Genomic DNA, 25698 nt, shown 5'->3' on the forward strand with positions numbered 1-25698 from the left:
AAAAGCATGGAGATAGTTCCATCCCCAACTTTTGATCGTCTAGTTCGTCAGCCATGTTTTCAAAAGTTCCCCAAACAATGTCATATTCCACTCCATAAGTACTGAGATACGAAACTAGAAACACCTATGGCGTTGAAGATTAAAATTCGCTAATGGAATGAGACATTGTAGGATAAGTGGCATAATCCTTCTCTCTCTAGAGATGTGGATTTTCATCGTTTATAGTTGACTTGACCCAAAGTTACTTGAATGAAAGCCTGCAAATCTCACGAAGGTTGGACGAACCATCAGCCACTTCGGCAACTATGCTGCTCGCCATTATGCCTGCATTACAGCAACCGTCAGAGGAGCACACCCAAAGCAAGAAACACCAACAGTAGCAAATTTTGCCATTCCTAGAGACCATCTTGAATCAAAAGGATAATTCTTTCGAAGGTTTTACCTGGAAAACAATATTTCCAGGTAAGGAAAACATGATCACATAAGTAAAAAATGTGAGTAACACAAGTTATTCTTGTGCACCATATTAAAGAGACGACAAGTACGCTTCAATGATCAAATATATCATGTGATTCCATCTAAAGACATAATTCGCACTTAAAAAAGATATCAGAACTCAAGGAATGTCCATGTAACTTCACTAAAATCAAGGGATTCTGCCAATAAGACCACCCCTACTTTCTACATCATAAACATTATCTCCAAAAAATAAAGCAAAATGAACATCCAATCCACAAAGGAAGCTTTAGTCAAGGTGTTCAACTCAAGGGATTCTGCCAATATGTACCAATTCTACTTTCTAACAATAAACATTATCCCCAAAACCTAAAAACAAAAAGAACCTTTCAATCCATGAAGGCAGCTCTAGTAAAGGTGCTCAATTTTCCAAGACTCACCATCTTTCTCCACCAGAGACAGAAATCTCCGTGTTCCCCCTCCAACCCCAAAGTAATGCTTCTTACCAGCCATATATGCAGCTCCCTGAGGACGACTCATGCACTGTTTACAAAAGCAAATACAAGAAGAAATGAGAACCGTGTCGTTGCAAGAGGAAGTTGTGCACAGATCCAAACTAACCTTCTTCACAAGTTCATACAGATTTTGGAGAGAGGAAACTGAATACACTGTCTCGGCCATTAAAATAACATTACAACCCCTGAGGCTGAGCCATTATGTCCATTTGGGACCGCTTCATTATCTTTTAACATGTGGACGAATTTGATGGACATCTTTCCAGTCACCACCAAAGAAACGTATATCTCTACCTGCTAGGCTACATTCAGGAGCTTGGGATTTCTTCAAGTTCACATCCATGTTTGGAATGGTCAGACATTGCAATACCTACGCATTGAAGTCTTGCAGGTGAACGGTAGGAGCGCCTACTGCAATGAATTTGAAGTCACTGTATGAAATTCAGCTTTTCTATAACAAGCATCAACTAGGCCACGCCTAGGTCAAATCTAAGATGGATACTTTACCTCGAGGCATGCAAAGATTGCCAGTAGTCCATGACCACATCCAAGCTGAAAAGTAACGCAATTTCATCAGTGAAAGCAACAGAAAAGAGAAAACAAATTGTTATCTCAATTTAGATCAGTAACGTTCAATATAAAAGGAAGTCGGATTGGCAAATGACGTGAAAGGAAGCTATTACTATAATTGGAACTTAACATGAATCAGATCACAGTGCAACTAGTTGTTTTGTGTTAGGATTCGGCGCACAATCATAATGAAGCAAAGTGTAAAATAAGAAAGAGAAATCAAGACACGAGATTTTATCCTAATTCACTCTTAAACTAGTGCTACGTCTTGCAGAGGATTCTACTATAATTAGCACTTCGCATCTCTCGTTACATTGTTCAATTACAAGCGATAAAGAGTATATATAACAGTAGCTATTCATGAGCCCAAGTCGATATAGCAGTAGCTATTCATGAGCCTAAGCCCAAATTACTGATGAAAAATTATGAGCTTAAATCGTAATAGCTCTCTGGTGTCCAATGGGCGTTGACCCCTTGAGACCCCTCGCCGGGGCGGCTCAGCTTAAAGTGGGATCCACGTGCTTTCCAGTCGTTGGGGAGTATGAACCACCGCCCAACATTTTGGAGCTTAATCAGTATTCAACCAAATGTGCTTAAGTTTCATGCAGCCTCCTAGTGAAAAGTCTAAAAATTCATCAAGTGATGTCAAGCATAAATGTGAAAAACAGAGAACTTGATTAAGATCATCTTAATGCATGGTTAGCCAGTAGCCACCAAAACGGTCATTTGGGATAAGATCATCGTCTTAGCTTAGGAAGACATTCCATTGGAAACAATTGGACCTACTTTGGAGGCTAATCATGCTAAGAATCTTCCATTGCAAGTCAGAGAGCGAACTGATTGTCTAAAGGAGGCAAACAACCTTTGAACAACATACTCTGCAACAACTTCTCATCTACAGCATTTCTATTCCGACTTTGAGCACAAAGGCTCAAAGAACAAATTGGATCAATCCTTAAAGACTACAAATTTCTCAGCTTCAGATACATATAAATATATTTATAGAGGAACAATTAAGAAATAGTTACTCCAAAGTCCAAACCACTAGGAAAGTTCATGGAAGTGTCAACCATGATAAAAATACCCAGGGTATTATGCAGAGAGATGCTACCTACATATGGGTTCTTAAGAAAGCTGATCACATGATGCATTAAAATCACAACTGATGCCAAACTTAAAGGTTGACATAAGTGTTGACAGCATTATTGAGTATATATCTGACGCTTCAACAACATTACATTGTCTCTACTCAAAATCAAGTGAAAATTTTCCATATTATTTTTACAGAGCATATTTTGGATCATGGAGACTGCTAGAGTTATGTAGTCCTAGCACCTCTAGACCATAAATACAGCACACTTACTCACTGTTAAAACGGCATCTTAATGTGCAGAAAGTTTTCCTTCAACACTGCAAATTCAGCAACTGTATCAGTTTCCTAAGCAAGAAAGTTTCCTAAGCAAGAAAGTTCAAAGCTTGGATACCCCATGGCAGCAAGAAAAGGCAAACATGTGCTATACTCCAGTGATCTCTTTACCACCGAGGCACACAAACTCCCATTGTGCATTGACAAAGCAGCATTATGCATGTCCTAAATATAACACTCAACCTCTGAAATGCAACACTCTCAGAACAATGAAATTTATCAGCACTGGTAGCATTTCCTTCTATCCACTAGTAACACGTAAAATTAACAACATACAAGCCTCCAGTCCAAGCACCGGATTTAGTTGGCCTCCTAATTGACCACTCCACACACTACTGTTCATGAAAATAACAAACAAGACTTTCTGCTCATGGGTCATCGTGCACTTAAAACAAGATAGAAATGCAGGCATGGGCTTTTAAAAATTCCAAATATGGGTGATGTATTGGCAAGAAGCAACCTATTATTACTCTTACTACTAGTTTTTCCATCCACAATCCACCATGGCTTCACAGTGAATCACCTGAAATTATGAGCCCACCTCTGGCACTCTCTTTCAACTAAATGATAAATGCCCAGCTTGGCTTTCTGACTGGAGAGCTTTAACCAAATCTATTGAACCTTCCCATAGCTTCAGTCCTCCTACACACCAAATCCACTAGTCATGTTTACATGCAACAGTCCAGTCAACCGAGCACAAGGACTAGAATGTGCATGAATAACAGAAATTGATCTTTCATTTGCAAAGACACAAAAGTGAAGGATTGCGGGTTTTACGCACCTTCATATTTCCCACGCGCCAAGTCCGAATGTGACAAGGAAACTACCTCCTGGGTGCTGACCCGGCCCTAGCAGAGCCCACAATATAGCGCCCAGCCACCAATTTTACAAGCATTAAAATCTTCAATTACATTGCTCGTGTTTCCTTTTGATGGAGCTCACATTCAGTATCAGTCTTGCTTAACCCCAGCAAAATAAGCAAACTCACAATCTTCAGATTGATCACTCACGACTACTAAGCTCATAAAAGCCATTTTCTTTCCCTTCTATGCTCTTCAATGACTTCAAACGAAACAAGTCTTCTCATTCTCCAAGCAACCAAATAATACCATAGGCAAACTCACCTTGAGCAACGTGAGTTCTCCCAGATTGACAGGCTCCACAGTGTACTTGACATTTTCCGGAACCTAAGCGACGGTAACCAACATCAGTATCAACGAAATGATAAAAAGTTTCGATATTGAGAAATACCACCGATTGATTTTGGTGGGAAACGATTCGAACCTCCGCGGGAAGCACTTCAACGGAAGGAGGAGGTGGATGAAGAGCAGCCTCCTGTGGAGAATCGCCGGCGAAGCCGAACCCAAAATTGGCGAAATCGCCAGATGAAGAGAACAACCGGAAGCCAGAGTTTGCCGCCATTAAAGCTTCAGAGCGCTCTCTCTCTCTCTGTGGCTCAAGCAGAAATCAGAATGACTACTTGACAGTTGACAGTTCTCGTTTCGGTGTTTTTGGGTAAAAACTGTAAATATTATTTGATTTTTCCAATCAGGTAATCTTGTAATTATCACATTTAGCTATGGTTATTATGATTATTTCATATGGCTATTTTTAACATTGTAAAAGAAGGGAAAAAAATTTTTAGTCTAACAAAGAAAAAATGGGCCATCATTAGTCCAAATTTATTTCTGAACAATCGGTACATCATTAGGAATTCTAAAAGTATTCTTACTCAATTTAGTCACATAAAAGGTAGGGATGAACATGATGGACCGACGAGTTTGGTCCGGTTCTGAAGGTTACCAGTACGGTCCCTACAACCTCAAAGAAGAATCGGACCGACGGACCACCCACCGGACTGATAAATTCTTAATTTTATTTTTATTTTTTACAACTTAATTCTGAATTTATGACCACAAAAAAAAAAACTCATATTTTAGAACTGAAATGCTCGCATTTTGAATTCTAATTGTTTTGCTGTGCTGATGGGACGAAAAGTTCTGTCTGACACTAGTAACACATGTTTAGCTAATGTTTTTAGTGTGGGCAAGACCTTCTCTAATACATTTTAGGCATGACCTAACGAGGGGGAAAGATGAAAAAGAGTGCCCGATTTGGTATATAATGCTAGAGTTAGCTTTGTGATTGTGAATGATTGTTTACATGTACTAGTGGGAAACTTTCCGAAATTGAGAACGGAGATCATCGGTCCAATCCCAAGTTCCTGAAGGAATTGAACCAACCCGAATCATGCTCACCCTTGATGAAAAGAGCACATGGACATAATTAAATGTAATAATTCGAAAAAGGACTTAGGTTCAGAAAATCAAGTCAGAGGACCTGACTTGCACTAACAATAGTTTAACAAACCAATTGCAAAAGAGTGCCCTAGTTAGAAGAACTTAGAATGATCACTTGAGTATTTTGGGTCTAATTTTTTTCTTAATGAATATACCAAATGAATGCCTCGATATATAGGGTGACTCTCCACTAATATGTCCATGTTTATTATTAGGCACTGTTACTTTTGCGAAAAATGAATAATTTAAAATTTTCTTCCTCAAAAAACGATCGCTCGTATCGTTTATAAAAATGAATGAACGAAATGTATTTCTATCGTCTATGAAAATATTTAGACATAAATTATTATTGATGATGAAACATGTTCCATTTTTTAATTATTTTAAGCGATACCTTGACACTCCTAGTTGGGAGGTAATTATTCGTACCTTTTAAATGTTTAAAAGAATTAAAGGTATATGCCGACACCAAAAAATGATCAAGTCTTTTTAATGAATATGATGCCGACTTAACCAAATATAAAGCTCGGTGTTAAGTACGATTCAACGGTCTGTAAGTTGCTGATAGTGGAAATACTTATCAATAACCATGAGGATTATCGATGACCATAATATGTAGTTGCCGACATACGGTAGCGATTAGTCGGCGACTATCACTAAACTAATTTATCTGAGTGTTGAATACAAAAAATTAAAGAAAGAAGACAAAGCAAAGGTGTGGGTGAAAGATGAATATACCGATTGATAGTTAAACCTAGTGACGACCGAGGATTTTCGATCACCTATGGAGATGCGGTCATAACCATCGATTGGAATATTAAATATTCGGAAGCAGTTATACTTTGTAGAGGAGATGCGATCATCAACACAAACTTTTGTATTTACTCAATTTCAATTTATCAGTTTCCGATATTTGTGTTTTTCCTCTTCCTTTAAATCTAGCTGTCTTGATCCTTGTTACGCAATTCAATTCCTATCTGAATAGCCATCGAAACTTGATTCATGAAAAATCAAAGATCAATCTTTGGTAAATGCAATTTGATAATTCCCGACGAAACAAACTCCATTGAGTTCCGCACCATAGAACTCAACAGTTACGCTTACTTTTTAGACCTATCTCGTTAACAAGATCCTTACAAACTAAGAATAGGGTTTCTGATATAAGGCATTGAACTGTTGAATGATGGAGAATAGCGATGGCTTCTACTGCTTCCCACATGCATCGTGAAGGATCATGTCGAAAGCATCAAGCAGCGAGCGGTTGTACAACTCAGAATCTATCAACCCTTGCTCAGCTCGCACGACAACTCTCAGATTTCCCGCATAGCTGATCATGGTTACTTGGAGGCTCTGCAAAAACAAAGCACGAAGAAAGTATTTCATGTAATGGTTACATCACCGGTCGAAAGCCACTCACAACTCGGTCTAGTGAACATGTGTCGTCGTGAATAGGGAAAAAAAAAAGCCCACTTTTTCGAATTCAAAACTCCGGCGACTCTTACCGATGGCATAGGAGCGTAACCATCATGTAAAATGTGGCGCATCATGTCCGTGATAGAAACGTTGGTCTTTAGACCCGTACATGTCCCGAACAGTCGGAATCTAAATCGATGTGTATAACGACTTTAGAAACGAGGCCTAGTACCGATAAGGCGAAGATCGAAATTTGCGATAAATTAAATAAATACCTCGGGCGTGCCGATGACGGTGAAGTACATGGCTTTAACAGGATGATTAGCCAGAGACAATTTCTCCATTGGCCCTATAACGTTGAAGATGGTCATACTCGAGTTTCTCAATGTCCTGTTAATATGCCTTGCCACTGCCTGCAATGATCTGAACACATTTCGTACGAGCAAACAAGCATTCAATTTTGGTTGATAATCGTACCAATAGGCCCAATAAAGAGTAATGCTAGGCACACTTAAAACCAATTTACAAAATTTACGATATACCGCAAGAAATTATACACAACGAGAGCGTGCCACCTACATCACTTGCCATATCAATTTTGTGAATATGACTTAGAATACTTAGCATTTCTGACTAGTTAATCGTCGCGACAGGTGCATACCTGGGTTTCTGCATTTCTTCATCATCTCTAACAGCTGCCCCGTGAGGACTACGGCGAAGGAGCTCCGTTTCCTCTTGATCGTCTCACCAGCTTTGCGGACAAACCTCAAAGGATCGGAGAACTGGGAATCGCTTGGTTTCGCTTTTGCTATCGGCACGTGCAAGAATGCAAAATAGTTTCCCCACGGCGACTCCGAATTAGGTCGGACCATGTCTCTCACCGTCTTGTAGTCGTGCAAATTCCTCATGTTCAGCAACACCAGTGCCGTGGAGCCCGTGCTCTGGTTCGAGTTCGGGCTAGCTCTTTGCATGTACAATCGGGTCGCCAAGAAGATTATCCCCCTAGTCACGTCGTTGATAGTCGGTTTGAGAGAAGGGAAATTTCATGTGAATAGAATTGATAATATGTCAGTGTTTCGCCATCCGGATCATTGCATTATCGATAGACATGAGTCTCCGTTAAATGTCTTAGTCATGCTTCTTAATATGTGAATAAAGTCGAAGAAAGATTTAATGTCCGACCAGAAAACATCCCTTTATTGTGAAATAGCAACCTTAATGGGAAAAAAATTCTTATAACCTGCAACTAGACATCTCTATCTAAAATCATGTAATTAAATGCAAAATTATCTTTGAAAGAACAAATTAACTAGTTTTCTAGGACTAATCTTCTATAATGATTTATGCTTTTTTTTCCTGGGAGAAACAAGTTTTCTAGCTCAAATAATCTCCGAGATTAGGTAATTTCTTATATTTAGTTATTTGAAATATTAAGTTAGCTATTTTGTGCATATCATTATCTAACCAAATATTTTTTAACCATAGGTGATCGATTAGGATTATTTCCTAATCCACAAACCGCATATGAATTTTCACTTTCATGTATAAGGCTTTAGATGAATTATTAATTGAGTGCGTTTCTTAAATTTGATAAGTTGATCTATAATGCATTAGACCAATTATCGAATTTAAAAGAAATCACAAAATATTCAAGTTCATTTTATTCGCTTTCCTTATTTGAATTGTTTGGATTGTATCGTTATTTTGCATATGTTCATTTGCATGTTTTAGAATTCTAAAAGATTCTGCATATAGATAGCTTCCTTATAGATTAGAATAGCATATCATTCTAGATAAAATTGCATGCTTAAGTTAGATTGCATTCTAGGATAGAGTCATTTAGATAATATTTGCATGTTCGATCGATTTCTAGAATAGTTTAGATAGCAATTGCATTCTAGATAACATTGCAGAGTTAGGTCATATTGTATGTTTAAAATAGTCCATTCAAGATGGGATAGGATTAGAGTCAGTTTCATGTATAATCTATGTTAAATAACCACTTTTTCTAGGTGATTTACTTTGGATTTTCATTAATTCTCAAAATGAAAAAAGGGTCATATTTGCCACGTCATCATGCATTTCAAGTCATCGATGCCACGTCATTTAGAATCGCATTTTAGTATAATTAATTCCTCATGAAGTCGAGTGCAGGTTTTTTCGGTACTACGGTAGGATTGTTTTTATTCAATAGCATGTCATTAGGATAGTCATGTAATTTAAATAAATTCATATTGTATGCATTCATCTTAGGATAGTTTGCATTTTATTATATCATTGCATTTGGATTAGTTCCATGCATTGCATAAAGTGTAGTTTTCATCTACAAAGAGAAAATAAAAAAGAGAGAATAAGACCTTGGTCTATGCTCCATGCTACATTTATTAAGTTAGTGAGTATTTTATTTGATGGATTGTGCGCCCGCTTGATAACCTATGCCCTAGTGACTTAAGTTAAAATAAATCAAACTGCCTTCTTAAATGTTTTCATAAATAAAATGAAATGCTAACGAAATGGCATTAGAATAATCTAGCGTAACCGAGTCCCCGAACTCATAATTTGTCGTTCATAGAAATAGAATACTCCCTCCTCTATTTTATTTAGATGTCTAATCGACATACCGTAATAGAGTAATGGCAACTCCAAGTTAGATATTTTGTATGTTAAGGCATAAAACCCTAAGTTGCAATTTGATATGGACTTGGGAGAGTCTGGATTGGGTTAATTAATTAATTAGCTTAACAATCCATTAGCCTAGGATTTTCGATTGGAAATTTTACGTCGCGACAAAAGCAAGCTCATATTGTAATTGCATGTTGAGCTATCCATAATTACATCAATGATCAAGATTAGGGGTGAGCATGGTCCAGGTTGGTTCGGTTCCCTCAAGAACCGGGGACCTCTGGTGCGGTCTGATTCCTAGGCGGTCTAATGGAACTGGCAAAATGAAAATAAAACGTGCAAGTTCTTTGAAATCAAACATGTCAACGTAACAACAAATTTACTCCCTAATTTTCTAAAATGCAAAAGACAATCTTCGAGCGAAATTTTCAGGTATCATCAATATTCATAGTCAAGATATACGTGATCGATGAAGCTCACATGTTCATTGTGGTTCGGAAAATATGCTTGGACGTTCACCAATTAGAATAATTAGGACTTCGATTGCCCGCTTGGGCAACTAGTTCATTTTTCAATTTAGTACTTCTGTGATGACAGCTTTCCATTAGAGGTCTTCTCTTATTCAACGGAGATTTAGTGACTAATACACAACAGTAGAATTCGACCTACCATAACAAGGTAGGAAATCAGCTAAAGAAACGATACGCATTAGAAAGTAAAGCTCGGAATCTTTAGTAAAGATAAGTCGCCAAAAATAAAAAAAGATGAGTCCAAGTATGTCGATCCAATACGCCATGGTCTCGAGTGATTATTACCCATGAAGCATCGACACGCACGGGGGTGTACGTCCATGCATGTCGATGTCAAACGCATGTCGTAAGTTAGCCAAGCCAAAGGTGACACTGGAAAGCCCTCAAAGCCCTCAATAGCAAGCTATTATGGAGGGCCTTTCCACTGAAAAACATTATTTATACTGCACTTCAACTTAGCCAAATAGCTGAGAGAAGTAAGCATTTATGTCTCACTCCTGACATTTTAAAAAGCCATCATACTTGCTATCCTCACTAGGCAGCCAACGTGGGACTCTTTCCTTCTACTTGTAAACATTTAGGTTTCATTCACGGCTTCTTAAAGAAAGTTCATGTTTGTCTCTCTCCCTCACTACCAATTGTGGGACTCATGAATCGCCTATTTGTCTCTTCTTTTCTTTATCAATGTAGATGCTTGACATTGTTGAACCTAAAAATAGGCTTTCACCTGGATTTTTGCATCACGGGTTATGAATAGAAGAGAGGGATATGTGATTCATCATCTCCTTTGCACAGGGTTTTTGTTACTTAGTCCAGTAGTTGTATATGTCCAGTACAGATTTAGATTTATAGTTTCTGGTCGGATTCACACCGAAGGGACGTGATGCCATTTTTTTTTTTTTTTTTGGTATATAGGATTCCGTCACTTTCTTCCTCAAAACTGTTGCAACTTTTGTTCGACCAAAATGCGAGTTCTCAGATCCTTATGCTTTTGGCCCCGGACACGGGAGCTATTCTCATGTGAAAGTAATGCTTCTAAGCTCAAGCTGTTATTGCCGGTCAAGCAACTTACAAAATTGTAATGAGCTTTCCCTTTGCACCTCTCTATCATTTCAAGATACATCAAGAGATGCCTCCATTAGAGTTGAGGGAGTTTGAACTCGCGAATATCATTCAGTTGCTCATCCAACTTTGAAATTGTCAAATCGCAACACATGCTTATCCATTGTAAGCTCTCATTTTGTATCAAATTAATTTGATGGAAAGAATCATAAAAATGATAATTTATCATACATATATAAATAGACACTCACGCTTTTAATATATAGCGCATCCCGGCATGTCGAAATTTTTATTCTTTTATAATGACATGTCGTCGTGCCGTGCCGTACCGTGTCGAGTTGGTGTTGGTGCTACTTAGTTTATTACTATGATAGTATAAGGATATGTGCTTGGAGTCAAGAGGACAAAAGAATTACCATGGCATTAATTTGTCGGTACGGGTGGGCGGTCCCATAGGGTTTGATTCCCCTCTAGAATTGAAAATCGGACCATCTGAACACCAGTTCCACCTTAAGAAATCGGGGACCGGACTAAACCCGTCAGTCCGGATAGTTCCCGATCCGATCAATCTGTCTTGCTTGTCCCTAATCAAGACAAGAGAGATAAGAACTATTCCCTATATGGAAATCCGGAGTACCTGTTCAAACCCACACAAGATGAGGTTACAAACGATAAATCAACCGAGGAAGGAACCGAGATGAACATGCTTAGGAAAATTATTACCAATAAAATAGCAAGGGATCATAATATGCCGGAGATTCCATGAAATTGTGTTTTCGACTTTTGTAATGTACTCTCATTATTTCTATTTGAGGATTTCCTATCTTAGATCTTGTAATGTGATGTTGCATATGAGGATTTCCATTATTTGTATTTGATTTCCTACCAGTTTCTAAATATCGTCATTTGTGGCACTAAAGAATAGTTTCAATTGCATGTCTTTTGATGCTGATCTTTGCAGTGTTGTTGGGTGGTATAGTCAAGCAAGGAAGTGGAATCAGGTACTAAACGCAATTATCTGCTTGGCATGATCACCTCTCTTTTATAGTCATAATAGAAATTGTGTATCATTATCAAACACATTCTTCTCCTCGGAAATTCATTTAGGGAATAGAATTAGAAAAATCCATTTGTGGCCAGAAATTATTCCCAAGTATAGAATTGTTATCATTCGGGCCATAAATATCATATATGTCCCAAATGCCAAGATCTATATATCCGGGAAGTGTTGGAATATATAAATATTAAACCACGCATTTTTCTATCAACTTAAACTTTTAGAGCAGTTAGCCGTGATCCCATAAAATCTTTCATGGTATCAAAGCGGGAGGTCCCGAGTTCAAATCTTTCCAAGCCTCTATTTGTCTCCCCAATGAATATTTACACACTTAGTACTAGGCAAAAAGACCGGACTAAACGTGAGGAAGAGTGTTGAAATATATAAATATTAAATCACGCCTTCTTCTATCGCCTTAAGCTTTCGGAGCCGTTGATTGTGGTCGCATAAAATCTTTCGGGAAAAAGATACATATAACTTCCAAAATGAAGCCTTGTACCAATCAAGCATTGGTAATTTGTACTCTTGGGTCGAAATCAAAATTTACGATAATGACATGAATACCTTGAGTGTGCCAACGACGGCGTAGTACATGCCTTTAACAGGAGGACTAGCCAGACACAATTTCTCCACCCACCCCATAACATTGGAGATGACCATGCTTGAGTTTCTCATCGTCCTCCTGATGTGCTTTGCTATCGCCTGCAATGATTAGATACATTATGTACAAGCAAACAAACATAAACAAAGAGCAATGTTGGGTTCACCTAAAACCAATTTTAAAAAAAAAATTGGCACACTGAACTAATGATAGAATGCATGAGGTTATTTAACAAAAGTGCGGCTGCGCATTACTAGACCTGTGAAAATGGATTACAAATCCATTTCTTAATCCATATATAATGAGCTGAATTATTATATGAGTTAGTTATATTTAATAAATGGGTTATAAACCCATTTCTTAATCAATATACAATAAATTGAGCTATTATAAGGGTTAGTTATCATTAATAAATGAGTCATACATAAATTTAAACATAATATGAATTTTTTTGTTGAAATCGTAATATAAGTGTTAAATGAGTCATAAATAAGTCGTAAATTAATCATAAATGAGTTTACAATTTATTTTTACCCAACCCACCTCTATGACACTCTCTTTCCATTCTCTCTCGCGCACACTCGATCACTCTGCACTCTTACCTCAATTTGGGTATAAATTTTTCTAAATTTGACTAAAGTACACTACAAGTGCCAAAACTTTTTAGTGCCAAAACTTTTTAGTATCAAAACTTTCAAAACGATAACTTAAGTGCCAAATTTTTTAAAAAACGCTCACTTCGGTGCCAACTCCGATTTGAGCTTAGATGGCTCACTAGAAATCCTATGTTGCCTATTTTTAATTAATATTTGAGCTGACACGGCTCATTGAAGTTAGTCTTGAAGTGAGTGTTTTTAAAAAAATTGACACTTAAGTTATCGTTTTGAATGTTTTGGCAATGAAGTGATTGTTTTTCAAAAACATTGACATTTAAATAATCGTTTTAAAAATTTTGACATTAAAGTGAACGTCGTGCACAAGTTTTGGCATTTGTAGATTTAAGCCTCTTAGATTGAATTGGATATGAAAGTGATTTAAGAATATAAATTGGGTCGGATATATAAAGTCGAATATATAGGGTCGGGTATAAGTCACTTAATTTGCATTTTCATTGTAATAAATGAGTCTATTCAAATCGGACCATTCATGACCCGACTCACCCGTTTGACTGGTCTACGCGCTGCCTTTTTTTCACTCAACAATACCCCACCATATCACTTACCATGTTAATCTTGTGAATCAGACTTAGTATTCTTCGCATTTCTGATTAATTAATTGTCTGCTGTACATGCATCTGCGTTGAGCTTCCCTAAGAGGAATCCACTAAAGAATCTTTGTTTATGCTTGATTTACCTTACAAGCTTTCTAGAACAAAGTATAAAGCTTGTGTTTGGTTGTTCGGATTTGAGTTCGGAAAGGATAACAAATTAATTTATCCGATGTTTGGTGACGTTTTTTGGACCGGATAAACCCGAATATATCCAGATAAAATGCCAGATAAGAAATCCAGCATAGGGGTGGAATAAACCCGAAATGGATATAAGATTGCATAATTAACTTAACAATTCCCATGCACCAAGAAAACCCCACCTCAGGCAAAACTTATCATCCTTGGGGTTTCACTAGCACCACCCCACCCCACCACAACTCAGACGATCGTCCACCGTGACCATCCCTCACTCCATCGTCCTCGAGTATCCTCACCAGTGTTCTTGCTCACGACTCACTTGGAAGCTAGGGTTCACCACCTCATCCATGGCTCCTCTCTTTCTCAGCCGGTTTTCAGCTTTTCCACTGCCACCAAATTATCTCTCGGTTCCTCTCTTTTCTTCGATTACTCATTCTCGGCCACCATTGTTCCACAGTCTCTCTCATGATCAACTCTGAACTAGGCGCTCACCAAATGTTTGATGAAACACCATAAAGAGATCCTCATCGCCTTCAGTTCAAGCTTTTGCTTAATGAAGGTCGCCATCCTCCATTTCGCTTTGTAGCTTGCCCTGGTCCATCATGCTTCCCCCACCATAGTAGCTCCACCATCAAATCCTATTTTAGGTTGCGTCAAACATTGATGCGATATTTCCACGATCCGAAGGATATTTGAAAGATTTCAAATTCCCCTTTATCCTATCCTATCCCAATCCGAATCCTTAGAACCAAACGCAACCAAATTGTTAGAAATCTGAAGATCACTCGATTTCACTTTTAGTAGAGGCACATGCAAGAACACAAAATAGTTTCCCACGATGAATTCTAATTAGGTCGGACCATGTTTCTCACTGACTTGTAATCTCACAAATTCCCCCTATTCAGCAACACCAGAATCATGGAGTCCATGCTCCGGTTCGAGTTTGGGTTAACTCTTTGCATGTACAATTAGGTCGCGAAGGAGATTATTCACGTAATCACGTCGTTGGTGGCCTATTTGGGAGAAGAGAAAATTCAAGAGAAAAAAGCTGACATCAGTATTTCACCCTCGGGGTCATCGCATTATTCATTGATTTGAAGCCTTAGGATTACCAATCGATTTCCCTACAATTAAAAAAGCAAATATACCTAAATTGCTAGCTTGACCGATCAAATGTGATTGCTCGGGATAAGAACACTATCGGTGCTATAACTTTTATATGGCGTTCACTTGAGTGTCATAATTTTCAAAACGTTCATTTAAGTGTCATAACTTTCAAAAATCGTTTATTTGAGTGTCATCATTGGTGTAGATGCCCGAAAAGCTGACGTAAATGCCGAAAAAGCCGACGTGACATGTCGAAAAAGTTAACGTAGTACTCAAGTGAACGATTTTTGAAAATTATGGCACTCAAGTGAACGATTTGTGAAAGTTATGGCACTCAAGTGAACGTTTTAAAAGTTATAAAACTCAAGTGAACGTCATACACAAATTATGATACTCACGGTGTACTTATCCCTAATTACTCGCCCTAGTCATCATCTACCTCTTCTTTGCCCTCTTCATACTTTATATGCAACTCCAATAGGTTACACCACCACGACAAGCTCATACCCCACTCTCTATGCCGAAAACAAGCTCTCATCCAACCAGATTTCCTTTGTCCTCCCCAAGCCCAAGCTCTAGTAGTGGCTCATGGCGTCGAACCAACTTGCTCCGTCGAGGCCAGCGTCACCCTTTGAAAGGTGGTGAAACGAAGTAGAAAACCACCTGTAACCAATTTAACCAGTTGCCTTTTCCATTCATTTAGATCCGATCCAACAGTCTACACTGTATAAGAATGACTCGGTCACTAAGGGCGAAAGAGAAAAGATCTAGTGCCAAACACTGAAAACCATCAAAACTTCCCAAAAAAAAAAGTAAGTACCAAGGTTAAACATTTAAGAAAAGAAATGAGATGATTCCAAACCCAATTTTTGAATCTCGCCATCTTAAGCCATGTTTTCAAAAGTTCAGCGCACAATAACACATTCCAAACCATGGGTAATGAGATAAGAAACTAAGAAAAACTATAGCATCGACAACTGAAGTTTGCTAAGGGAATGAAACATTGTATGATGAGTCCCATTAACCTTCTCTTTCTATAGATATCAATTTCCAGTTGACCAGCCCAAAGTTACTTGAATGAAAGCCTCCAAATCTCACGAAGGTTAGATGAACCATCAGCCACTTCAGCAACTATGCTGCTTGTCATTATGCCTGGCCAAAGAATGAAACACAAACAGTAGCAGATTTCGTCATTACTGGAGACTATCTTGACTGAAAAGATTCTTGGAAGATTTTGCTTGGAAAACAGTATTTCCAGGTAAGGAAAACATGATCGCGTAAATAAAAAACACGAGTAGCACTAGCTATTGTGGTACACCATATTAGAGGTAACAAGTATGCAATCACGTGATTCCATCTAAAGGCATAATTCACTAGAAAAAGGTATCAAAGCTCAAGGAGTGTCCATATTATTAAACTCAAAGAATTTTGCCAATGGATAACAAACCATTTTCTATATGACGAACATTATCTACAAAAATGTGAAGAAAAAAGAAATTCAGTCCACAAAGGAAGCTTTAGTCAAGGTGTTCAATTTTCCAAGACTTACCATCTTTCTCCACCAAAGACAGAAATCTCCGAGTTCCCCCTCCAACCCCAAAGTAATGCTTCTTACCAGCCATGTAAGTAACTCCATGAGGACAACCCATGCACTGTTTACAAAAAGCCAATACAAGAAGAAATGAGAACTGTGTCATTGCAAGAGGCACACTATACACAGATCCAAACTAACCTTCTTTACAAGTTCATACAGATTTTGGAGAGAGGAGACTGAATACACTGTCTCGGCCATTAATATCACATCATAACCCCCTGAGGCAGAGCCATTATCCCCAATGGCATCCTCTTCATTATCTATTACGTATGGAAGTATTTGATGGACATTGCTCCAGTCACCACCAAAGAAACGAATATCTCTATCTGCTATTCTACATTCAGGAGCTTGGGATTTCTTCAAATTTGCATCCATATTTGGAATGGTTAGACATTGCAGCACCTCTGCATTGAAGTCTTGTAGGTGAACAGTAGGAGCACCCTACTACAGTGAACTGAAGTCATTGTATGAAATTTTGCTAATCTATGACAAGCATCAACTTGACCACAACTAGGCGAAATATAAGATGAATACTTTACCTCAAGGCATGCAAAGATTGCCGGAAGTCCATGACCGCATCCAAGCTAAAAATAATGCAATTTAATTAGTGAAAGCAGCAGAAAAGAGAGAAGAATTGTTCGCTTGACTTAGACCAGTAATGATCAATATAGAAGGGAAGTCAAATTGGAAAATGACATGGAAGCAAAATATCACTACAGTTGGAACTTAACATAAATCGGATCACAATGCAAATAGCTGTTTGGGAACTTAATCCAATATGCAAACTTAATATCCTTACCCTCATGACAACCAAAAAGCAACCACCAGAAGGTCAGGGTAGCCTACATAAATTAGTGCAGACAAACGCAAAATAAATGACTCGACATTGCACACCTAAGTTTCATGCAGCTTCCTCGCTGAAAGACTAAAAATTAGTCAATTCATGAATGAATAAACATAAACATGGAACCGAACCCAAAAAAAAAACATCAACATGGAAAACAGGGGAACTTGATTAAGATCATCTTAAAGCATAGCTAGCCAATAGCCACCAAAACGATCATTTGGAATAAGATCATCATCTTAGCCTAGGAAGACATTCCATTTTAAGCAATTAAGACTACATTTGGAGGCTAATCTTGCAAGGCAAAGTGGTTGAACACTTCAAGTTGAGTTGTTATGAATCCTACATTGCAAGTCAGTGAACGAACTGCTTGTCTAAAGGAGGCAAACAACCTTTGATCAACATACTCTGCAACAACTTTCATCTACATCATTTCTATTCCCACTTAAAGCACAAAAGGCTCAAACAACATATTTGAACAATTCTTAGGGACTACAAACTTTTGAGCTTCAGATAGATCGAAAAATATATATAGAGGAAAAAGCAAGAAATAGTTCCTCCAAAGTCCAAACCACTAGGAAAGTCATATAAGTGTCAAAGATGGTAAAAATACCCAGGGCATCATGCAGAGAGATAATACCAACATATGGGTACCTAAGAAGCTAATCACGTGATGCACCAAAATCACAACTGATGCGAAACTTAAAGGTTGACAAAAGTATTAACCTCATGTCTAAGTCCCAAGCTTCAACACTACTTAATACAAAGTAAATTTTGGATCACTAATACTGCTTAGAGTTATGTAGTCCTAGCACCTCTAGACCAGAAGCGCCGCACACTTCCTCACTGTGAAAGCAGCAATTTAATGGGCGGAAACTTTTAATTTGACACTCTGTAAAATCAGCAACCTTATCAGTTTCCTAAGCAAGAATGTCGAAAAGCTGGATACCCCGTGGCAACAAGAAAAGGCAATCTTGTGCAACATTCCAGTGATCTCTTTCCTACTGAGGCACACAAACTCCCATCGTGTAATGACAAAGCAGTATTATATACGTCTTAAAATAACACTCAAACTCTGAAATGCAACACCCTAAGAACAGTGAAAACTATCAGCACTATGTAAAATTAATGACATACTGAGTATCCATTCCAAGCACCAGATTTAGGTTGCCTCCTAATTGACGACTCCAAACACTTCTGTTCATGAAAAGAACCGCCAAGACTTTCCTTTCATGGGTCATTGTGCACATATACCAAGACCGAAATGCAGGCATGGGCTTTCCATGCACATTCACAATGAATCACCTGAAATTAAAAGCCCACCTCTAGCACTCTCTTGCCACTAAATGATAAATGCCCAGCTTGGATTTCTGACTGGAGGGCATTAACCAAGTCCATCGAGCCTTCCCATAGCTTCAGTCCTCCTACACACCAAATCCTCCAGTCATGTTTACACACAACAGTCCAGTCAACCAAGCACAAGAACTAGAATGTGCGTGAATAACAGAATTTGATCTTTCATCTGCAAAGGCAAAAGTGAAGAATTGTGGGTTTTACGCACCTTCATATTTCCCAGGCACCAAGTCCGAATTTGACAAGGAAAAGACCTCATGGGTGCTGACCCGGCCCTAGCAGAGAACACAATATAGCGCTCAGCCACCAATTTTACAAGTATTAACTTCTTCAATTACATTGCGCATCTTTACTTTGTATAGAGCTCATATTCAGTATCAGTCTTGCTCAACCCCAGCAAAATAAACAAACTTCCAATCTTCAGATTGATCACTCACGACTATTAAGCTCATAAAAGCCATTTGATTTCCATTCTTATGCTCTTCAATCACTTCAAATGAAACGAGTCTTCTCATTCTCCAAACAACGAAAGAAGACCACAGGCAAACTTACCTTGAGCAACGTGAGTTCTCCCAGATTGACAGGCTCCACAGTGTACTTGACATTTTGAGAAACCTAAGCGACACTAACCAACGTGAATATCAACGAAACTCTAAAAAGTTTCGACATTGAGAAATACCATCGATTGATTTTGGTGGGAAACGATTCGAACCTCCGAGGGAAGCACTTCAACGGAAGGAGGAGGCGGATGAAAAGCAGCCTCCTGTGGACAATCGCCTGCGAACCCGAACCCGAACCCGAAATCGAAATCGGCGAAATCGCCGGATGAAGAGAACAACTGCATGCCGGAGTTTGCCGCCATTAAAGCTTCAGAGCTCTCTCTCTCTCTCTCAGGCTCAAGAAGAATGATTACCTGATGTTGACAATGCTCGCTTGGGAGTTCTTGGGTAAAATGCGTGAAAAATTACTTCACTTTTCAAGCTTGCCTCCCTTTGATTCTTTAAAAATAAATAATTTTAAAAATATTTTGCAAATTATTGTATATCGCTTAAAAAATAAGTAAAAAAATCATGCTCGGAAAAATTTAGACATAAATTATCAATGATAATGAATATATTTGTTATCGATAAATTATTTAAAAAATATAACGGATCGTTTAAAAAAAGAGTTTTTAAACTATTCATTATAATGCGAGACTAATAGTGAAAAAAAAATATTTATAAAATTATAAATTTTAGTCTAATAAAGAGAAAAAAAAGGCCCATCGCTAGTCTAAATTCATTTTAGAATACCAGGAGGAACATCATTAGGAAAAAGTATATTTTTCCCTCGAATGGGACTAAATTTGAGAATTCTAAAAGTGTTTTCTTCTATTAGGCACATGAAAAAAGCACATCAACATAAGTTTAATGTAATAATTCGAAAGAGGACTTGAGCTTAGAAAATCAAGTAAGAGCGGCCTGACTTGCCCTAAGAACTACTAGTTCAAGAATCCAATTACAATATAGTGCACAAGTTAGGAGAATAAATTTTAGAATTGCCCTATAGTTATTTCAGGTCTAAACTTTTTGGACCAAAAACCCGAAATGAATGCCTCGATAGTTCAATCAATCACTTGATATGTAGAAAGGCACAATGCACTTTTATGACATAAAATTTTAGGAAAATTTCAAATAATGGCCCAAAATGCTCTCATTTTCTCAAATAAAAGTCTCAAGTGAACCTTATTTCAAATAAGGGCCTAAATCAACCAAAAAAAATATGGGTCTGAAGTAGCATAGCATGTTTCAAATAAGGGCCTGAAGTGACCATATAATTTCACAAAAGGACCCGGCTTAAAAGGCATTTTCATCATTTCTCCATTTTATTTTATTTTTTTTTCCTTTTTCTATTAAAAAAAACAACAACCACATAGGCGGGAGAGGCCCTCGCCTTGACCAGGGCGAGGATCATCAGCCCTCCCCTAGTCGGGGCCGGGGCCGGCAACTACCCACCAAATCTAGGAGAGGGCCCGACCCTCTTCCTGTTTTAGCGAGGGCCTGCTGCCCCGGGTCGAGGCGCCGACGGCCACAAGCGGGAGGGATTGTGTATGTGTTTTCTTTTAAAACAGAAAAAGGAAAAGACTAATAAAAAAGAAAAAATCAAATAAAGGAAAATGACGAAAATATCCTTGAAATCAAATCCTTTTTTGAGATTTCATAGCCACTTTAGGTTATTATTTGAAACAATGTTCACTTCGGACCTTTGTTTAAGAAAATGAAGGTATTTGACGCCCTTATTTGGAATAAGGTTTACTTAAAACCCTTATTTAAAAAAATAACGGCACTTCGAATCATTATTTGAAATTTTTTCTAAAATTTTAAATACGATTGGATAGTTAAACAACCATAAAACACTGACTCTCATTTCCACTTGTAATTGTTACAACGACTTCTTTCTTCGACCGCAAAACACCGGCTCTCACGTCCACTTGTAATCAATACAACGACTTCTTTCTTTTTCTTCTTTTATTTTTGTTAGCCGTAATCCCACGACTGTTGATGAGTCACAGCAATGATGAGTAAAAGAAAATTCTTATTTTGATAATTTAATTAAATAAAAATTGAGATTTCATGAAATTGCACCCCCTCCAAATCAAATGACAAAGTTTGGTAGTCTGAGTTAGAGCTGGCAAAATTGATTCATTACCCAATTTTTCATTCGAATACAATGTGTTAGGTCAGAAATGAGTTAGTTGAAAATTTAAAAAAGAAAGGTTAAAAAAAGGTCCATAATAACAAAACGACGTCGTTTTAGTTTTAGTCCCACTGGCCCTCGCTCAAGCACTAGTCCCAAGCGAAGGGCCCAGCCCTCCTTTTCTTTTTTTTCTTTTTTTAAATTTTAGTCCCTTTTTTCGTATTTGAATTTGTCTTTTCTATGGAGATTTTTTTTTTTGGATTTTTAACCTAATTTAATTAAGATTTTGTGTAAATATTAAGATTCGGATCAAAATGACGTCGTTTTAGTTTTTTAATTAACCTTAGCACCATGTAGGAAAGATAAAATATAAAAAATACTCCCGAGAGCATTTTCCCTTAGTTAAATTGGACGGCGTTAGATTAAAATCGAGTCATGGGCGAGCCCCGGCCTTACCTGTGGCTGATGATGGTCGCCCAGGTGAAGGTTGGCCCTCACCTATGGCTTTCGAGGGAGGCTTCACTTGGCCTTCTTTGTGCACCGCTGATAGCTAGCCATCATTTGAGAGTGGCCACCACAATTCACAAAAAGGAAAGGAAAAACATAAAAAGGAAAAAAAGAAAGAAATCAAAAATATAAATAATGAAAATTCCCTTGACAAGCCAATGATGTCAGGCCCTTTTTTAAGACTAACAAGAATACTTTAAATCCTTGTTTGAAATAATATTTACTTTAGGGCATTATTTGAAGGGAAAATTCTAAATAAGGGTCCTAAGTAACTTTATTTCAAATAAGGACCTGAAATACCCTAATTGTTTCAAAAACAAGCCCGACCAAGGGCATTTTTGTCATTTACTTATTTATTCATTTTTTACTTTTTCCCCTTTCTATCTTTTTTCTTTTTTTTTATTTTCTTCTATTTACCCTTTTCTATCATCTTCAACCTCTATTCTTCAACTTCCAACCCCACTCTTCAACCTCTGAGAACTGCAATCGGCTTGGAGCCTCCGCGTTCGGCTCAAACTCCCGAAGCAATTGGACGAACGCCGAGTCGGCTCTCCGCAATGACCAATTGAGGAAATATCTAGTCGTGCTCTCGTTGACCAACTTCCAAGCTGAATCTCTTCGAATGGAACTTACGGAAAAAATTCACAGCTTCTCTAAGACTTGGAGAACACTTTGGGACACGTACCCTCAAATTTCAAATTTTTTTCCGACAAGGGCAGCCCTCACCTTGCCCAAGCAAGGTCGGCCCTTGCTCGATTTGGCAAGGGCTACGCTTGCCAACAGTCACAAGGCTTGGCCTCCCCTGAGTAAGCGAGGCAAGCCCTCGCTGGTGGGCCGTGAGGTGGGCCTTTGCCTGGGTAGGGAGTTTGGACAATTTGATCTTGGGAATAGCTACTGGATTTCTGATTGATTGATTGATTTGTTAATAGCGGGATGGAGACTGGACTCTTTTTATAAGGACCCTGGGGCTACCGCTATATAATATTTGTACGCTTTGGGTCGAAGTCCTCACGGCTTTAAAACGCATTACACAGAACCCTAAGTTATCCACTAGCCCATGACTTCCCTCTAGGCAATATGGGATAGAAGGTATACGCTTAGCATTTGCACTAGCCCGTCCATCTGTACTTACGGAGTTTGGGTCGTGGGTCATCACATTCTCCCCTCCTTCGAGCACAGCACCCTCGCGTGGCCCACATGCGGTCGAGAGTCTAACTCTAATACCACCTATAAGGACCCGGGGGTTACTACTATGCAATATTGTCCGCTTTGGGCCCAAACCCTCACGGTTTTAGAACGCGATACACAGAGTAAAGAACCCTAAGCCTTATCAACTAGTCCGGACTCGCCTCCTAGGCGATGTGGGACAAAAGACATGCGATTAGCCTCGCCCGCATATTGCCAAGGCGTTGTACTAGCCCGTCCCTCCGTACTTACCGAGTATGGGTCGTCACACTTTTGATCTCAAGCTTAGTTTTGTTTTTTTTCAGAGAATTGCTTTGGAGTTAGTGTATTTGGAATAGTGAGAATCGATGTTTAGCGCTTAGATTGATTCTTGCTGGGTGTGGAAACTGAGATCTTCCATGGAAATTTTAGTTTGCAACAATCATTTGAGAAGAGGGTATTGAAATGCAGTTGTGCATTGGAATTTTGGACTCTTCTTGACTAAGAAAAATTCATTAGAAGAGGCCATGAAGCTGTGCTTGGAACGGGGTCTTCGGGTGATCGTCTCGAAGGTGAATGGTGTTTTCATAAATCCAGCGACTGTTCCAAGCCCGCGACTACTGCGAGGAAGAAGAGAAAAAAGGAAAGAAGAAAGACGAAAAAGAAAAAGAGTAAAAAGACGAAAATATTATTGACCAAGCCCTTCTTTAAAACAATGAAAACACTTCAGGCCCTTATTTGAAACAAGGTCTGCTTCAGGCTTTTATTTTAAAAAAAAAATATGGTACTTCAGGCCCTTAATTGGAAGTTTTTCTTATTTGAGAAATGACGATACTTCAAATCCTTATTTGAAATAAATTTCACTCTATACCCTTATTTTAAAAAAAAATGAGGACACTTCAAGCTCTTATTTGAAAAACGATGGCACTTCAAACCCTTATTTAAAAAATTTTCAAAAAGTAATTAGCTAGAGAAAAATAAAAGAATTCCTCTCTTCTTCTACAGAGGGAGAAAGGGCAAAGAGAATCACCACCGATGGTGCCCCTCCATTGTCTACAATGTCGCCTACAATCGCCGGTCTCGCCAATGGCATCGCAAGCAACATCAATAGCCTCGTTGGCGATAGTCTTGCGAGCAAAAACGGTGTTCACCTAAAACAATCCAAGAGGGCTCGTGGCAAGCACGTGAGGTGGCGACAATCGGCTACGTAAAAGAACACCGAGGTAAGGAACATACTAATTAAAAAGGTGCCATGTGTCGGGATGGATTCTGGCGCCATTTCCTTCCGGAACAAGAAAAGCGCGCGGAGAAGAGCCACGATCGGAGCGGTTACCAAAAGATTGACGGTAATCCCCACGAGGTAAAAAGAAAAGGCGCGAATACCAGAAACCGTCGGAAAAACTATCCACGTGGCTTATGGAAAAGGATAAAGCGTGCGGCCAAAGGAAGAAATCACTCGACGGTTACCAAAAAGTCTGCCTATAAATACCCCGCAGTAGCAAGACACAAACACAACACATACACAAAAACACTTATCTTTTCAAATAAGCTCTTAAGCCTTTAGCCTAGTCTAGTTGTAGCTTTCCATATTCCCGTCGTCGATTCAACTCCGGCGAGTTTCATATCCAGAGTCGGGTGTCGTCGATTAGATTCCGACGTCTACTCACTAGGTTCGGTGCCATCGATTCAATTCCGGTATTGCACCCTTCATCCATCTCGTCTAGTACCGTCGATTCAATTCCGGTATTGTGTCCTACAATCCCCCATCCAATCTTGTTGATTGAATTCCAGCATTGTGTCCTATATTTCTGTCCGACCCTGCCGATTTAATTCCAGAGTCGTGTCGAAGCTTGCTGCACGCCTCGACTATTGCACGTGTTGGGTTGTCGAGGTTATTAAGAGTCCGTAACACGCCTTTTGTGTTAATAAAGACATTTACTGCATTTGACACTCTCTGTCCAAAACCGACCCCGAACTCCTTTTCGGAAAACGAACGGATTAAGTTCGATAAAAGATTCTCGCGTTAGCAACCCCTTTTGGGCTATAGTCATTTTGGGCCCGGAACCCATAACCAAGAAAGCCCTGTCGAAGGATTTCGATGCGCAACAAACGGCAACTTTGTTTGGCGAAGAAAATTGCTTTCCCGCAAATGAAAGGGTGGTGGCCGAAGTGCGGCGGTGGCTCAAGGTGGTGCCGGCGACGGAGGAAGGGGCGCAGGACATCTATTTGGCATTTTCATCTTTTATATATGCTTAATTTTTATTATTTTAAATTTGTTAAAGGCTTAAGTGGAATTGTTAAAAAAAATGTGAGTTATGTGAGTACCGTTTGCTTTCTGTCCTTATAATGCATACAACTTTGGTCACTGGTTGGGCCGGATTTAGTTCATCCTTGGTTTGGATTGGGTGTGGGCCATCTAAATTATTTAAAAAAGGCTAATGTAAGTTAAATTGGTGAGTTCGGCTTGAATTCATTATGACTCATCCAAACCCA

At 38.7% G+C, this 25698-nt stretch overlaps 2 protein-coding genes and 1 pseudogene across 2 annotated transcripts; all 3 read right to left on the reverse strand.

Annotated features, from left to right (window-relative positions):
• Window positions 1-214: 214 nt before the first annotated feature.
• Window positions 215-4389, reverse strand: LOC115743297 (annotated as a pseudogene).
• A 1910-nt stretch (window positions 4390-6299) lies between these two features.
• Window positions 6300-7697, reverse strand: LOC115743342 (wax ester synthase/diacylglycerol acyltransferase 7-like). The gene is made up of 3 exons (XM_030678079.2): window positions 7342-7697; window positions 6956-7095; window positions 6300-6617 (listed from the first exon to the last, which is right to left on the reverse strand). Exons 1-3 carry the CDS (start codon window positions 7649-7651, stop codon window positions 6471-6473), a joined length of 597 nt encoding a protein of 198 aa, XP_030533939.1. The 5' UTR covers window positions 7652-7697; the 3' UTR covers window positions 6300-6470.
• Window positions 7698-15906: 8209 nt separating this feature from the next.
• Window positions 15907-19782, reverse strand: LOC115743295 (histidine protein methyltransferase 1 homolog). The gene is made up of 8 exons (XM_030678018.2): window positions 19571-19782; window positions 19411-19473; window positions 19067-19133; window positions 18829-18929; window positions 17201-17245; window positions 16800-17102; window positions 16617-16719; window positions 15907-16219 (listed from the first exon to the last, which is right to left on the reverse strand). The coding sequence occupies exons 1-8, from the start codon at window positions 19718-19720 to the stop codon at window positions 16137-16139; spliced, it is 915 nt and encodes a 304-aa protein (XP_030533878.1). The 5' UTR covers window positions 19721-19782; the 3' UTR covers window positions 15907-16136.
• Between the last annotated feature and the right edge of the window lie 5916 nt (window positions 19783-25698).

The sequence above is a fragment of the Rhodamnia argentea genome, chromosome 1 (genome assembly GCF_020921035.1).
Source record: "Rhodamnia argentea isolate NSW1041297 chromosome 1, ASM2092103v1, whole genome shotgun sequence".
In the NCBI taxonomy this organism is placed as follows: Eukaryota; Viridiplantae; Streptophyta; class Magnoliopsida; order Myrtales; family Myrtaceae; genus Rhodamnia; species Rhodamnia argentea.

Bases quoted from the DNA above. Each gene is read 5' to 3' on its own strand.
- LOC115743342 (XM_030678079.2), bottom strand. From the start codon at position 7,651: ATGCAAAGAGCTAGCCCGAACTCGAACCAGAGCACGGGCTCCACGGCA. The intron at 7,096-7,341 runs GTATGCACCTGT...TCAGATCATTGC, and splicing joins GAAGAAATGCAGAAACCCAG to AGGCAGTGGCAAGGCATATT. The intron at 6,618-6,955 runs GTATTTATTTAA...TTGTTTTTGCAG, and splicing joins CCGTCATCGGCACGCCCGAG to AGCCTCCAAGTAACCATGAT.
- LOC115743295 (XM_030678018.2), bottom strand. From the start codon at position 19,720: ATGGCGGCAAACTCCGGCATGCAGTTGTTCTCTTCATCCGGCGATTTC. The intron at 19,474-19,570 runs GTTCGAATCGTT...AGTGTCGCTTAG, and splicing joins TTGAAGTGCTTCCCTCGGAG to GTTTCTCAAAATGTCAAGTA. The intron at 16,720-16,799 runs GTTAGTTTGGAT...TTTTGTAAACAG, and splicing joins TGTATGAACTTGTAAAGAAG to TGCATGGGTTGTCCTCATGG.